The sequence below is a fragment of the Lepisosteus platostomus genome, chromosome 15 (assembly GCF_059453375.1).
Source record: "Lepisosteus platostomus isolate fLepPlt1 chromosome 15, fLepPlt1.hap1, whole genome shotgun sequence".
Lineage (NCBI taxonomy): Eukaryota > Metazoa > Chordata > Actinopteri > Semionotiformes > Lepisosteidae > Lepisosteus > Lepisosteus platostomus.
The window spans coordinates 23,450,306-23,465,658 of record NC_142625.1 but is presented as its reverse complement, the minus strand read 5'-3'; the positions used below and the strand labels follow the sequence as shown (position 1 = coordinate 23,465,658).

At 41.5% G+C, this 15,353-nt stretch overlaps 1 protein-coding gene across 3 annotated transcripts in view; it reads right to left on the bottom strand.

Moving 5' to 3' along the window:
• Positions 1-15,353, bottom strand: part of lama5 (laminin, alpha 5) — an 84,788-nt gene that overhangs the window by 36,672 nt on the left and 32,763 nt on the right. The window contains exons 7-27 of one of the 3 annotated variants that reach the window (XM_088608254.1): positions 14,574-14,689; positions 13,285-13,317; positions 12,130-12,248; positions 11,681-11,771; positions 10,620-10,754; positions 9,987-10,046; positions 9,454-9,594; positions 8,743-8,880; positions 7,975-8,109; positions 7,424-7,558; positions 6,847-6,984; positions 6,678-6,730; positions 6,171-6,270; positions 5,946-5,998; positions 5,531-5,636; positions 4,887-4,986; positions 4,586-4,742; positions 3,983-4,121; positions 2,441-2,583; positions 1,700-1,803; positions 823-976 (exon numbers count right to left, since the gene is read on the bottom strand). In XM_088608254.1, coding sequence (XP_088464380.1) covers positions 823-976; positions 1,700-1,803; positions 2,441-2,583; positions 3,983-4,121; positions 4,586-4,742; positions 4,887-4,986; positions 5,531-5,636; positions 5,946-5,998; positions 6,171-6,270; positions 6,678-6,730; positions 6,847-6,984; positions 7,424-7,558; positions 7,975-8,109; positions 8,743-8,880; positions 9,454-9,594; positions 9,987-10,046; positions 10,620-10,754; positions 11,681-11,771; positions 12,130-12,248; positions 13,285-13,317; positions 14,574-14,689 — 2,350 coding nt within the window. Of the gene's footprint in view, positions 1-822; positions 977-1,699; positions 1,804-2,440; positions 2,584-3,613; positions 3,744-3,982; positions 4,122-4,585; positions 4,743-4,886; positions 4,987-5,530; positions 5,637-5,945; positions 5,999-6,170; positions 6,271-6,677; positions 6,731-6,846; positions 6,985-7,423; positions 7,559-7,974; positions 8,110-8,742; positions 8,881-9,453; positions 9,595-9,986; positions 10,047-10,619; positions 10,755-11,680; positions 11,772-12,129; positions 12,249-13,284; positions 13,318-14,573; positions 14,690-15,353 lie in introns of all 3 variants that reach the window. The other 2 variants (XM_088608251.1, XM_088608253.1) reach the window with 2 other exon arrangements.

The following is a 15,353-nucleotide window of genomic DNA, read 5'->3' as shown; positions in this document are numbered from 1 at the left end:
ACATACTGTAAATGAGCTACAGTACAAAGGGTAATATAAGGGACTTGCAATACCAAGATCAGCATGTTTTATAGGCGACCATCAAATGAAAAATTTCAGATGAGATGGAATTACTTAATTGTCATTCATTATCAAATAAGATCATTTGGAGCAAAATTCAGAAACCCCTTCAGTCCTCAAAACGCAGAGTTCCCTTAATTGATACAATTACGTGTTCTCTCAATCAATCAATAATGTACAACTGTTCCCAGTCCTTGGAAAATGGTGATTTCAGTAACCTGTATGATAAATTGGATTAGGGCTCTCCCTTGTTGGGGTTGGAGTCAAATGCCCTTTTCACCGAGACAAATTAAATTAACAACAAAGAGCAAGGTTACCCTTCTCCTTTCCTATTTTCCATCTTTTAAAATAATTTACAGGTTTTCATAGCTGTATATAGCTATATATAACTGTTTGTTTCCAGCTCTTAAACATGTTGCAGCTGTAACCATTGTATTTTGTGAGTGAAATGAAATCCCAAACTTGTGACTTGAAACCAAATGCAAAATTTTCCAATGAAACAACATCAAGAAACGCTTCAGTTATCAAATGATGGCATGAAAACCATCAGATGTGTGGGTCACCTGAGAACCACAGCCATAGGCACTGAACCTTAAATCTCTTCTGGGTATAAAATGGAAATGAGAATCAATAGGCACACTACTACAGCTGTCCACAGGATACTAAAATGGTTGATGGTTTATCCATGTCTGCTATAGAATAGAGGTTTTGTTGCAGCCCATCTCAGAAGAATGGGGTGTGGTGTGCAACATGGACACTCACGTCGTTTCCACTGCAGATGGCCATGGAGGGGTGGTGAGGAGTGATCTTCTCTGTCTGGCAGGGCCTGGGCAGGTGATTGTCAAATCTGCAGGTGGCATCCCTGCCTGGGGCTGAGGGAAACCCATCCAGGGACAGATACTTGTAGAGCAGGCAGCTGTGATGAGAGGAGAGCAGAACGGCTGAATTTAGAGGCACCATCTGCATCTTGCCACATTGTGAAATGCAATGAGGCACACAGTGAGGACAAGCTTTGCAGCTGTGCTAATGCATGAGGTGGTGCTGAAAATGCACACTCACTCAAGCAGACAAATCAAGACCAGTTTGACTTCGATCTCATGCTGCTCCTATCCAGTCCTCCAGATAAAGGTTGCTAATGGCTTCTTGCTAATGTCTGTCCCACTCATCATCTTCATCAGCTCCTCTTAGGAAGATCCCAGCAGCTTGTGCACACCAGGACGTCTCCATTCCTCATCATCTTTAGGTTACTTAAATCTGATCCCTTCAGACTGCACCTGGGAGTCCTGCTCCCATTCTATGTTAAAACCCTCTTGTTTAAGTTACCTCTATTTGTCACCAATAATGTACTTCTTGATGCCTGTCCACTGTTTTTAGCTCAGTCATACTACCCTGCTATACTTCTGTTGCATTTAACCAATAACCATTCTGCACTACATCCATCCAACCATTCATTTTCTAACCACTTATTCCAAATCAGGAAGCACAAGCCTATTCTGCACCATGAATCTTATTCTGAATGGTTATGTAGTAAACAAAGCGTTGTCATATTACTCTTAACTCTTCCTACAACAGTTGTACAAAAAATAATCTTTGTAGACAACAATTCTGTTCTCACTGTAAGGATGTATGGGTGCCTTACTTTTGGCTGGCTTCTGGAGAGTGGTCATAGGTGCAAGGCTCTGTGACCTTTAGCTGCAGGATGGGGGCTTCATAGTATGCACTGGGCAATAGCACCAGATAGTCCTGAAAGAAAGGCCCAAGAAAACATTGCAATTCAAACAAGATTTTTATTGTCGCTATTGTGACTCTTAACACATTCTTGAAGTCAGCCCACTTCATAAATTATGAATTACACACTATTACTGTGTAATTTATTAACACAAATATTTTCCCTCAAAACTTACTTCTTTACACAAAGGTTTGTAGGAGTATGGAATAAGTTCTCTAGCCAGGCTGTTGAAGCCAGTACCCTGGATTTTTTTAGTAATATGGCTGGATGTGATATTTGGGACAATTAGCTACTAACTACCAAAAGAACTAGATGGGTCAAGTGGCCCCATGTTGTTTTGAACTTTTGTTATGTCCTTATTGCGGTCGAATACGAAATATTTATATATCAAATTTCCATTGAAGTTCCCACAACAAAGCAACTTCCAAGGAAAAAAACTTGACCACAATAGAAAACTAGTTTTTAAGTGAACAAGAATCACAATAGAAAAAAAAAGTTTTCCACCATTTGTCAGTCTGGTATCATTCTTAAAAAAAAAGAGACGGACTTATATAGAATAGGAAACAAAAGATGTTTCAGTTTCATTTCAACAGTTCCAGATTTGAAACAACTTGTGCCCAAACAGCAGCCATATGACGCAGAGATCCTCACCAGCAGAATGCCCTCAGCCTCGATGACAACAGACCAGGTGCCAGGGTTGAGGACAAAAGGTTCCACAAAGTTGTTTTGAGGCACAGTCACAAAGGAGGGCTCTGAACTAGGTGCAAAGATGATCTGTTTGGACTGATCTGAGCCTGCGCAGAGGGAAAAGGAATATTATTTCAGACTCAAGAAATAGTTTAAAATGATTCTCTTGTATTATCCCATATGTAGGTGGGTTAAATAATAAATACTGAAATATAAGGATCAGTATTGGGATCAGACACCTCACTTACCCATGATCAAATGTGAATTCTGTAACCATTACAAATTATGAGAAGAACTGCTTTGAAACACTAAAATGGACTTCGCTATACAAAAATATAAGACCGTATGAGATAGTTTATCATTGAATTTGTTGCTTTTTCTCTATTATACGAGTATAGATATATTTATTCCTTTGTTAGAGTACGTGTTCTAACAAGCACGGGAACTTTTACTTCATTTACAGTATGCCATGAGTATCCAAGAATGCTAAAGAGAATAGTTTGAATGTATCCAAGATCAATTCATTCAAACCAGGGACAATACAGACACTTTTAATGTCAAACACACACATTGAAGAATGAACACACAACCCATTCACTTGCCCTTAACCTAGTAATTCCAAAGAAATGTAGATAGAGTCTCAAACACACACACCTATTTGTATTTATGTACTTGTGAGGACCTCCCATTTAAACTAAATCTATTGTTAGTTGGGCTGCCAGCACAGAATGGTTGCAGCATGTCGCTCAGGTGACTTTACTATATGTGTAGTGCTTTGAGATCTGTTAAGACAAAAGGCACTATACCGTATATATCCAAGCAATTATTACTTTTTATTATTCTGCATGCTGCTTAAATGAAACTTGACATTGGTTGAATGTAGATTCGAAAAACAAGTTGGTACTTTTAGACCTTAAAGAGGACGTCACATGATTTATATTCCTTGTGAGGATAAATGAATATTTTCTCCGATTTAAAATAAATATAGTGACACCTGCACTCACGCTCATAAAAAAAGATGGGAACTGAGCCTCCATATCTCTAACCAATGGACTGATGTAAACAAAATTTAAAAAAAAAACACTTTGTTAACCCAGCAAACCCCTGCTGGAAGTTTGCAAAGCGCCTGCTCCTTACCTTTTCTGTTAGACTGATATGCTGTAATTTTACCGTAGTAGACGGCAGCTCCTGTATTAACATATCTGAGGATGAAACGGAAGAGATAGAGCTCTGCTTCGTTCACGTGAACTGCAACTCTCACTTTACTCTGGAAAGACACAGAGGCGTTTGGGGGGAATTACAGCAGATGTGGGCCCACATTAAGGCCTGGGGCCCGGAAAGAGTCCTCAGGACTTTCTCCAGGAGAAACCCTGGACAAGCATGTGCTGCTCTGAACCTTTGCTAATAAAGAAAACAGCCTCTCGCCAAGGGAAAAAGGAAAGAGAGCAGGCAGCGAAGAAGTAAAAAAAATGAACGTGGCTTGGAAGGGGTGAGGTCAGCACTTACAGTTGGCGCAGACAACATGCTTCCCCTCCTCCAGGACCGAAACCCTTCCTCTGACATGAGAGGAGCCCCGGCTGACATAGCGAAAGACTATGTGAAACAGGTCGGGAGAGTTCACAACCACCGACACCACCACCTTTGGCTGGAAGGAGAGAGGGAGAGAAACAAAACAGGGAAAAAAAAGCAAAGCCATGCCTTATTACCACCACCACCACCTCCATAACCACCGCCAACCTGCACCCAACTTGCGTCCCTGACCCCGGCACAGACCAGAGCCTGTGGCAAGCCAAAGCCAACTACACCTAGCTCCACACCTGGCAGAGGGAGAAATGCTCTTTTTTCAGTGAAAAAAAGAAGACATGCTAGAGGATTGAAGGAGATAAGAGTAAAGCTCCACATCTGCAGATATTTTCACAGAAGGAGAATCACAGAAGTCATAAATCACAAAAGTCAGCACATTTCACTTCTCTACAGCTTCTCATATGCAAATGTCAAATAGGATCTTGCTTATCTGTTAAGGTTAAAAATGAACAAAAGAAAGGCGAGTCTTAGATAAAACTATATTATTATTTATTGAAAATGTTTTTCTGAGTGGTCAGTAGTTACCTGAATGGGAGACATCTGTGCGTAGCCTCTCCAGCTGAAGTTCTCAAACTCCAGCGGGTTGTAACCAAAGCGAACCGGCCTGCCATCCAGCATGGTACCATCTTCTATTTCAAACTTCAGGTGGTGCAGATCAGGGAAGTAGTGGTTACTCTTTGGCCTGCAAGCAAACAAAGTATGAATACACATCTGAAGCCTCTGGATATGAGGAAAAGTGCATAAAGGACTACTGAGCTGTCTACTGTTGCTCTTGCACAGAACTGGTTCCTCATAGCCTAACTTTGAAGCTCTACAGAACACTTACCGAGTGCATTTTGGTCCTTCGATATTGGGTCTACATCTGCACCTTCCATTTCTCTTTTCACATGAGAGCCCCTCTGAGCCTCCGATATCACACTGACAGCCTTAGGATGACACAGACAGGAAGGCTAGACAACATGTGGGGTCAAATGCAGGGCAGCACAGCTGTATCATCAAACACCTAATGCAATAACATCAGAGATGTAGCTGGTTCAGGTATACTTGAGGGGAACGCCTTTCCCCTTGTTTAAAGAAGCATTCCCCCTTTGTAAATAGATGTACCTCCTAGTTAAAAGAACTACAAAGATATCATTTCCCATTAAAAATAATTTTCTCCATTACCCCACCCATCTTCACCAGACCCCTGTGCCATTTCTCTTGTAACTGTTCTCACAGTTCAGATACTGGATATCAGATTACTAAAAGCACACCAGCTTCAGAAAATGCATCTATTAATGAACTGCAGTAAGTAATGCTGGAATGACTTCAGCGGCTCTTGGTGTATAGCCATCAAAGCTTTTTATTACGTTCTTCATATATCATTCTACAGTGCACACAAAACATTGAATGTTAATAGTACCTGGCACCCCTGAGTGTTATCAGATCTGAACAACTTAACACTATTTTTATCTTCTCAGCATACCCCACCTTGACACCCAAAATAGTTTGTTCTCTCCAGATTGTAGAAGCCATCTTTGCAAGTGGAGCAAGTCTCACTGCAGACATTCGGCTTGCAGAAACACTGGCCTTTACTCTGGGAGGGAAGGAGAACATGGTATCAGAAGACTGCAGCTTCCCTCACATATGTCAGGTATGCGACAGAATTACTAACTAAATCACAGGATGTCAGTGAAACGGGTTTAAGAAATACGACATGAAAGCCGATTACAGTACATGACAAAGTTCCAATAAATGTACCATTTCTTTCATAATCTTAATCTCAAGGACCTACTTAATACAGTAGTACTTGATACAAATATTTCTGAAGAAGGTCACTGAAAAATGATTGTTCTAGTAACAGTTTAAAATCAATGCATAATTAATGGAATCTGTGACTACAAACCTGGGAACATTCTGCTACTGTGCTCAATGTGCCCTCTGTGTTGCAATCACAGCCTGTTGAAAATAAATGACAATTAGAAATGACCTTCTGCCTAAAAAACAAAACAGTAAGGTCAGAATTGTAATGTGCACTGCAGCTAAGGGTGGCTGCAAGACCTGGAAACCCCCTACTGGCCTACATGATTCCTCGTTTACAAAGCAATAAATCTGACCAGTCTCGTCTTACTCATGCATCCATAGAGCACGTCTGAAGAGAGATTCCAATACAGGGGCTTGCATCGGTCACAGGAAGAGCCTTCAACATATGGCCGGCACACACAGACACCCTGAGGAGAAATGAATCAGGGAGTCTCTCATTGAGAAGAGGGAAGAAGGTGTTATTGTAAAGCAGGCATACAAAACCCAAGTCACCTTCTGCTTCTCCTTAAGTTCTTGATTACATAACTGATGGACATGTGACCTTAACTGTACATTTTCCATCTTTTACGTGTTCTACACATATGGTGATTTTAATGATGCACTTGACTGGAGACAGAATGCACACCTGAAAACATTTCTGATACTGATAAAACAATGTACATGTATTCAATGAATCAGACACTTAGCCCTGATGAAGCCAGTAAAAGTTCAGGAACATGAAACAGTTGACTGAATTGTCCCTTAGCTCTTGTAATGTAAAAACATTCACCGAAGCAACAGCTGGGACCCTTACTACCACAAGACCTGTACTTACAGCTGTGGGTGAGACTTCATTCTGCGCTGAACCAGCTGGGTTGCAGGAGCCAACTGCAAGGAAGATGAATCAATAATCAGAAGAAAAGTGCAGTTTTACTCTGGCAGTTTAACAGGGCGGACAAGCACAACCACATCAAAAAATTCAGAAGTGATATTATTGGCTCTACCTTGACACTGAGGAAAGCCATAGGCTCCTGGGTGACAGGTGTCACAGTGCTGGCCAACCACGTTGGGCAAGCAGTAACACTGCCCAGTCACCTGGTCGCAGGAGCTGTGACGGGAGCCCTCCATCGAGCACTGACAGGCTGGGAAAGGAGATGGAAGACGTAATCCCTGATGACTGTTTATCAGAGGAAATGTATCCACGTTTCTGCACTTTTACTGTGTGGTCTATAATACTCTGCACCATGGGAAAACAACAACATACCTAACTGAAAGCAGTTTCATAGAAATATTTACTGTGGTAATCCTATAGTGCACATTAAAACCATAAAAAACTAGGATAAAACCCCTGGCAAAATAGAATAAATAAATAGGTAAAATTCCTTAAGGAATGACACACCACCACATCATAAAGGGACTTTAAAGAGTACACAATGCAGGCAATTAAAATCTTACCCAGGTCCAATCCTTGCAAAATGAGGTTTAGTAAAAATCTTCAAAGGCAACTTATAAATAGAGATAATGAAATGTGTGGCCAGAGTATACGGGTAGAGACTTACAGGACATGAATGGGAAACTTACGCGTGCAGCTGGGGTAACCATAGTAGCCAGGGGCACACTTGTTGCAGGAAACACCAGAGAAGTTGGGATGGCAGTGACAGTGCCCTGAGGCACTGCAGCTGGCATCGACAGAGCCACGAGGGTCACAGGAGCAAACTGCAAATGACAGCACTGGGAGTCAGTGGGACTGGATATCGGGGAAATCTATTCGCCAAAGAGCACCTGTACGTCCCAAAGCAAATAATACAGCTACCCCATTCTGCTCCCTTCCCTCTCGATCTCCTTTTGTCCAGATCTCTCGTTTTTTTAGGATGTAGAGCACAGTTGTCTTTTTGATAATACAATGAAAAGTGCCGGTAAGTCACTAAGGGCAAATATGGCAGTTCCTTAACTACAAAGAACTAAGGAAATGTACATACTTGCCTATGTAAAATGATACATTTCTTAAAATGTCATTTTAACCTTACGTCACCATGGAAACTCTTTAACAACACTGCCCTGCATCTGCACCAAAGTAAACATTTTTTATGTTAGCACACAAGTGTCAGAGTATGGGGACTAGGACTCTGTACCTTGACAGTTGGGGTAGGAGTGGAACCCAGACTTGCACTGTTCACAGTGTGGACCATCAAACTCAGGCCTGCACAGACACTGGCCAAATGGGTCACAGACTTCAGGCAAGGAGCCCACTGTGCTGCAGCCACACACTGAAATAAGACCCACAGACAAGCAAGGCATGAGTCACTCTTCTTGATTGCCTGAGAAGACCTCTCATCAGGGCACCCACTGACCTCACTTTCAAAAAAGACCACACCCACTGACCTCACTATCATGAAAGACCACTCCCACTGACCCCACATTCATGAAAGGCCACACCCGCCGACCTCACTTTCGTGAAAGGCCCCACCCACTAACCTCACTTTAGTGCAAGGCCACACCCACTGACCTCACTTTCATAAGACCACACCCACTGACCTCACTTTCATAAGACCACACCCACTCACCTCACCTTCATGAAAGACTCCGCCCACTGATCTCACTTTCATGAAAGACCACTCCCACTGACCTTACTTTCATGAAAGGCCACAGCCATGTCCCTTACTTTCATAAAAGGCCCCACCCACTGACCTCATTCTCTGGTAAGGTGGACACAACCCCCCCCACCCCAGACCCCAGTTTCAGTTTCAGTTTAGACACCTCACTTATCTTGGCCACAATCAGTTATCTGCCCTAACACATCTAAAAATTCCTGATCTGATTCCAGATCTGCTGGGGATTACATACAGTATGTTGCATAAGTCAAAGTACAGCAAAGACTAGAGTTATACCCGGAAACTCACACTGGCACAGAGGGTAGTTGAAATACCCAGGAGCACAGCGGTCACAGTGGTAGCCCTCAAACCCACTACGGCAGTGGCACTGTCCCGTCTCAGAATCACAGCTGCCTTCCAAGGCCCCTGGTCCAGTGCACTGACAGGCTGGGAGGAGAGGGATGAGGGATGTTAATATTCTAGACAGCAAAACATTTAGTATTGAGTTATTTTGCAATTTAACAGATGAAACTGATAACGCCTGACTACAAGGAAATTAAAAGACCTGATGATTTAATCTTTTTGCACCAATCTATCAACTGCCACTTCACAGCTGTGTATGTCCATATTTTTTCTTTTCTAATTTATATTTCCTCTTCTTAGACATGCAACTTTAAATGGTTCCTTTTGCTTTCATAAAAAACAGGGTGCACATCTTGACCAGGAGAATTGGAAACCATGGATTATGCCGATTCAGATTTTGGTAAAAAATAAAACAGTCTGGACAAAAAATAACATTTTAAAACAATAAAATCAGCCAGCAACTAAGTGTCAAATTTTGTGCTATGTTAGGACTCCAAAGATTTAGCTAACGGTATCAGTCTAAAATTTTCCTTGCTGACATACTTAAAATTCAATGTTTTCATGTTGTTCACTAAATACAACACTTTCAGCAAAAGTAGAACCTTGCAGAAAATTGTGATCGAGATGGAACTTGGAAAACAAACACACAGTACATACGCTGACAGTTGAGTCCAAAATAATTGGGCGCACACTGGTCACAGTGAAATCCCTGGAAGTTCGGTTTGCAGACACAGGCCCTGCGACTGGGATCTGGGCGGCAGGAGTTACCCTCTGTGCCAGCAGCATTACACTCACAGTCTGTGGAATGACGAGACAGCCAAAAAAACAGGGCAGTGAAGGTCAAAACACCATCATCTTTTTAGCATTTAATATTTCAGACCTGAACCTTTGTGGTAGGAAAACCTCCTTTCAGGAAACTGTGAAATTCTGAATTCCCCATTTTTAAACAGTAAATCAAAATTTAGTAATACAATTACATAACAATTAACTACAAAATATTAAAGCAGAACAGACTGATTGTAAGCTTTTTCAAAGCAGAACCACTGTGCACTTTTCCTCGTTGGGGAGACACCTGAACGGACGCTGAGAACACCCTAGGGCACCTGGACCTCTGATTGAAAAGCTCCTTTACCTATATGGCATTTGAATGGCAACTTTTATTTTTTTAAAAAAAAGCACAAGAACCTTACTTATTATTTCCCCTGCAGGTAGAGCTTCGCCGTTGCTGTTGTTGGGATAGGCAGGAACAGCTGCACAGACGCAAACCAAGAAGGAGAGAAAGGTGAGCAGACAAGAATCATTCAACGCAGGGAGACAGCTGAGAAATGGAGCTCAAGCAAGCTAGTTTCTGCTCTGCAAACCTGGGCTCTCTGCAGCAGGGATGCAACCCAAGCACAGTTTAGAGCACTTTTAAAAAGCTTATTACGGACGACTACTCAGAGAGCGAGATGAGAGACAACGTGTTCTCTCATTCCTCTGGTCTAAACAAAAGCATTTCTAAGTGTATTTTATCCATCAGGCACAACGTGTGTTGCCATAAAATGTCCCTTTTAGGACAAGAACACAATGTGTATTTAGATATACAGAACTTTAAAGAGCATACACGGGTGAGAATATTTTCAAAACCAACACAAAACGTAAATTCTGATACCCGGCTGCTTCAGAATGTCACACACTCTTTAAAGACACCACATACAGTGACAGGTGTCTGTCCTGTTTCTTTAACATGAAGAGAGCGAATTACTTTTAGACCAAACCCTAAAGACAGCTCGGGCACACAGATTGAATTGTACACCATGAGGAAAGAGAGCAGCGAGACTCACGGAAACATTCGGGGAAGCTGGCGTACCCCTCGGCGCACGCTTCGCAGTTCTCCCCGGTGTAATTGGGCTTACAGTAACAGCGGCCGGTCAGGTCCTCACACGTGCCGTCTGTGAATGCCGAGTCACAGACGCACCCTGGGGTCAAATAGCCACACATTAATGAAACTGAAATCCTTAACACTGAAGATCCGATTAGACTGGAGCTTAGTCTGTCTCAAAGTTATGACCTACTGTACAAGTATTGTGTCCAGACAGGGCACTGGTGGAGAGAGACAACTGGATACAGTTTAAGACAAGTACCAGACTTTAACTATGAAAGGGGACTCATTTCATCTTTCACCTTTAAAGAACCCACCTGGGCGATGTGCTGTGGCTTTTGTTAAACAACAGCTGCACAACACAGGAGATCAGGTAGAGGAGAGAGAAATTGCTTATCCAACTTGTTGGATAATTAAAAGGGGTTTTTAAAGGGGTCCGCAACCTCTAATCTGTAAGGTTTCTTGTAAATGCACGTGTGGATCTACTGTACATAATCAGGTATACTTAGCGTGGTCCAGTGAAATCCCTACTAATAGCCCAGACAAATGTACTACTGTAGATCACTGGCCTATTGGTTGACTTAAAACTTTTGTACTCACCTCATTTTAGCACAGATGGATAAGATTGGACCCAAAGAAAAAAATACTTCTGCTAAAACTATTTTACCTTTTTCCATTTTCGTTCCATTTTGCGATTACAGTACCTCACGTGTTCTTTTTCACTTTCAGAATTATTATATTCACTTCTATAATCAATTCATTTGCAAATGACATCCCACTGAATTCAATATGCCCAATTTAAATCTCATATTATTCTGTAAAAGAAAAGGCTTAACAGCTGTTACGAATCTAATCGAATCCTAAAATACTTAGGGCATACTGACGATTTTCAAAATGGAAAAATTTGTTAAGTGACCATCTCACAGCGCACATTAAACTCACTTAATGACAAATAGTACATCTGCTGTCTCCTAGACAATATTTCACATGCTGCCACACAGAGCGCACGATGACATCACTCACGTGAGCAGGCCAGCGGAGAGTCTATGGAGTGGTCAGGCGACCTGTAGTATCCAGGGATGCAGCGTTCACAGTTAATGCCCGTGGTGTGATGCTGTGAAAGGAAACAACAACAACGTTCCAATGCGCTCCCCCCAAAAATAAATGATCACCTTTCCATGTAATAATGATTCAAAGATTTGGGTGTTAAAACATCCCTTTTTAATTATTTAAAGCACAAAACACAATTATTAGCCCACCTCATGCTACGTAATGGAAGTGCTCCAGATACATGCAAACTGCTGACAATAAAACTTGAGTAAAATTAGCCATCCTCTAAACTGCATCATTCACAGCTTTAGTTCCAGCAATATACAGGCCAATTGTATGTGAGAGAACAAGCAGACGTTCATCAGGTATCGGTGAAAATGACCTGTGATAGCTCGGGCTTCAAATCGTCTGCAGCTGCGTACCTGACACTCCAGGCAGACTCCTCCTCCCCGGTTCTCCCCATGTACATTGACACTTGCCCGGCGCTCATCCACTTCCGGGTCATAGTAACAATCAAAGGAGTGTTTGTTGCAATTACAGGCTGTGCGAAGGGAAAAAGAAGAACTGGCATTGAAAGTCATGCAGGCTTTAGAGCTACACTGCAAAATGGGCAGAGTTTATCAGAAGCCAAAAGAAAATATACATTCTCCAGACAATCGCAGATCAGAACATGGAGTTAGGGGTAGCATGCAGGATATATATTCTGAACGGAACTGAAAGGTGTAAAGTAAAACAAGATTCTGAAAGTTTAAAATCTTAATTAACATAAGAGTAATGAAAACGAAATCAAATTTAAGGATTGTTTTACCACACTTGTAGCACCGAATTACAAAGTAGCACACTGCATGCCTTAATGTCTGAAAACTCCATTACAGTGTATAAAGTATGAGTATTTTTCCATTCAATTAAGTGTAATCAAAACACTATATCATGCTTCACACTTTAAGCTAAAACCAAATTTGCAATACAGTGATGCATACAGATTTTTTAAAGATTATTTGTTTTAAATGTTGCTTCCAGGAGAGTCATGGGATGAACCCTCATCATTTTCATGTGGGCTCTGTAGCATTACTGAAAAAAATTGCAAATAAAGTATTTTCCATCTGGATGAGAACAGAGATGGGGCGCTGGTTCAGAAAAAAACAAGCACAGACAAATTCTCTGCTTGTAAAAAAAAAAGCAAAATGCTGGACAAAACACTGCAATTTTCTCTCTTTCTTCATACTTTTCTGCACGGAAATAACCTCTACTTGTTCCTTTAATACTTGTTTAAACTGATGTTTTAAGTGAGGCGTAAACAATATGGGAGAAATTTCAGAACGGGACCTTTCCGCTGCCTTTTCTGGGGCTACTGAAGAAAACCTCCCAAAGGTTATTAAAGCGGAACTCAAAGACAAAGGACCAGCATCTACTTTCAAGGATTTCTGAGTGGCTGCCCTTCAGTGCAGGAGGGTGGTGGGAGTACAGCCCTGTGTATCAACAGACAGCTCTCTAATGAGCTCTGGGGTTACTCAAGGCACGCACGCACGCACTCACAGTCCCATGACTGCTCAACACAGCGGAGAAACATGCTGCACCTGGGAGGGAGAGTCCCCAGAGGCCCAGGGGGGCTGCAGGAAAGAGGGAGGACAGAGGGGAAGAGGATGAGTAGAACCTGAAGGAAGAAGGAGACAGAATCCTGAGACAAAGGGATCCTTTGCTCAGTCACACTCTTGTGGCCTGGTCTGACCAAGGACCACGAGGAGCAATGCCTTGGCGATTAAGAAGAAGCAGAAAGGCTGTGTTCTCAACCCAGTCTTGTGCACGTTATGTTCTTAAATGTACCACGGAAATTCATACACATATGTTTCTTTTGATGGGTTGGGGATAATATTAAGTAATAATATTAAGTTCCTGTTGCGTGTTCTGAAAGAGGAATGAGAAATGACTTCAGTACAATTCCTTGTCACAGGATCACGTGAGTGTCATCAAAAAGATTTAGGATAGATTGTATCGTTTCCTTATGGGCCTCTCTTAAAAACAAAAAAAAAACTATTGAGATTGACCCCTGAAATGCGCAGTAAAAACAATTAAAGAACAATTCCATTTAGTTTAGACTGCTGGTGCCTCTTATTCCTGCTGACAGATGTTCTAATTTACTGGGAGCCTAGATAAGACAGGACAGCATGGGGGAGGCCCTCATCCACCCACAGAAGCTCTCGAACAAGAACACACTCCCTTCAATATACAAATTTCCAATTTGCAAAGTCATTTAAAAAAACAATACCAGAAGCCAGCTGCATGAGAGACGTCTTACATACTTTAGCCATTATGGAACCTTTCTTAAACACTAATATTTCATTGACCTGTATGTACTAACTAATTGCATTATTTTCTTTGGCATCACTATGTTTGACACAGCCTCGATTTGCAACTGAATTCACATACCTGAGATTTATTACCAGAATTGAACCGAGTTACAGATTTAACACTGTAGGAAACCAAGAAACAACAATGAAACCTGCAAGCAGATGAAAAGCATGGGTTTGGATACTGCTACCAAAAGCCAAAGGTTCAGCCCCAGCTTTTGTACAAAATGATTTATTTTGAGGTCTCTGTTTAACCACAAACAAGACAGTAAAGAAAAGTCTAAAAGAAGGCTTTACAATGTAATTAACCCCACAACGCATAACTCTACCTACAAACATGGTTCAGGATCTGATGTTTATGTATTATGGTACATAAACCGCTGCGCTGGTTTTCTAATGCCTTTGACCTAGGCCAAACAAGACCCTCACCCAAGGTGAAGGAAGGCAGAAAAAAAGCTCCTTATGAACACAGACAAAAGAAACAACTCATACAACCCGAACTCGATGTCTCTACTCACGTTCACACTCATTGGCACTGTACGTGGTAGCTGGCTTCCAGGGCATTTGGTTGTATCCCGGGCAACAGCGGTCACATGATGCTCCACAAGTGCTGTGCTGACAGTCACACTGCAGTCTTTAACATCCAAAAAAACAACAAAAATGGTCACTCTCAGATGGATTAGCTAAGACCTCAGTCACTTATTCTTACCAGTGCTACACGCCAAATAGAAATCAAGTTCAAACCAATAACAGCTCCAAGCAATTTTTGACCTAACAAGATAATTACTCTTCATTGTGGGCCTCATGCACTGACCAAACCCTTATTGTCTTTTAAAAATGAATCTGGATCTGAGAAACAATGGAGTGCTACGATATTTAGGTCTCCAGTACAATCACAGCATTTGTAAACAGATCAAAGTCTTGTTCTTGTACAGTTTTGTCAGAGTACCTACATTAAAAAGGGTTCATTAGGCTTACCACTGTTATTGTAAAAATAACTAGAAATGATAAATGAAGCTAAGAAAAGGCTGAAAATAATATATATGATCACATTTAAATAGTGTGCTTTCCGTATGACTTGAAAAAATGTTTCAAGCAAGTTTTACGCTAGAACAGGCCAAGATTTTGTTTTAGAAAAACAGCAATTAGTTTCAATCAATGAGGGAGAATGCACTATTGAAGAAACCATATAGTTATATAATTGTATATGCATATCACTGAAACCTTCCTGAGCTTTAACTTTGTCACACACTCTACTGCAGCAGTTTACTTTAATTTAAACTAGAAATAAAACTCAC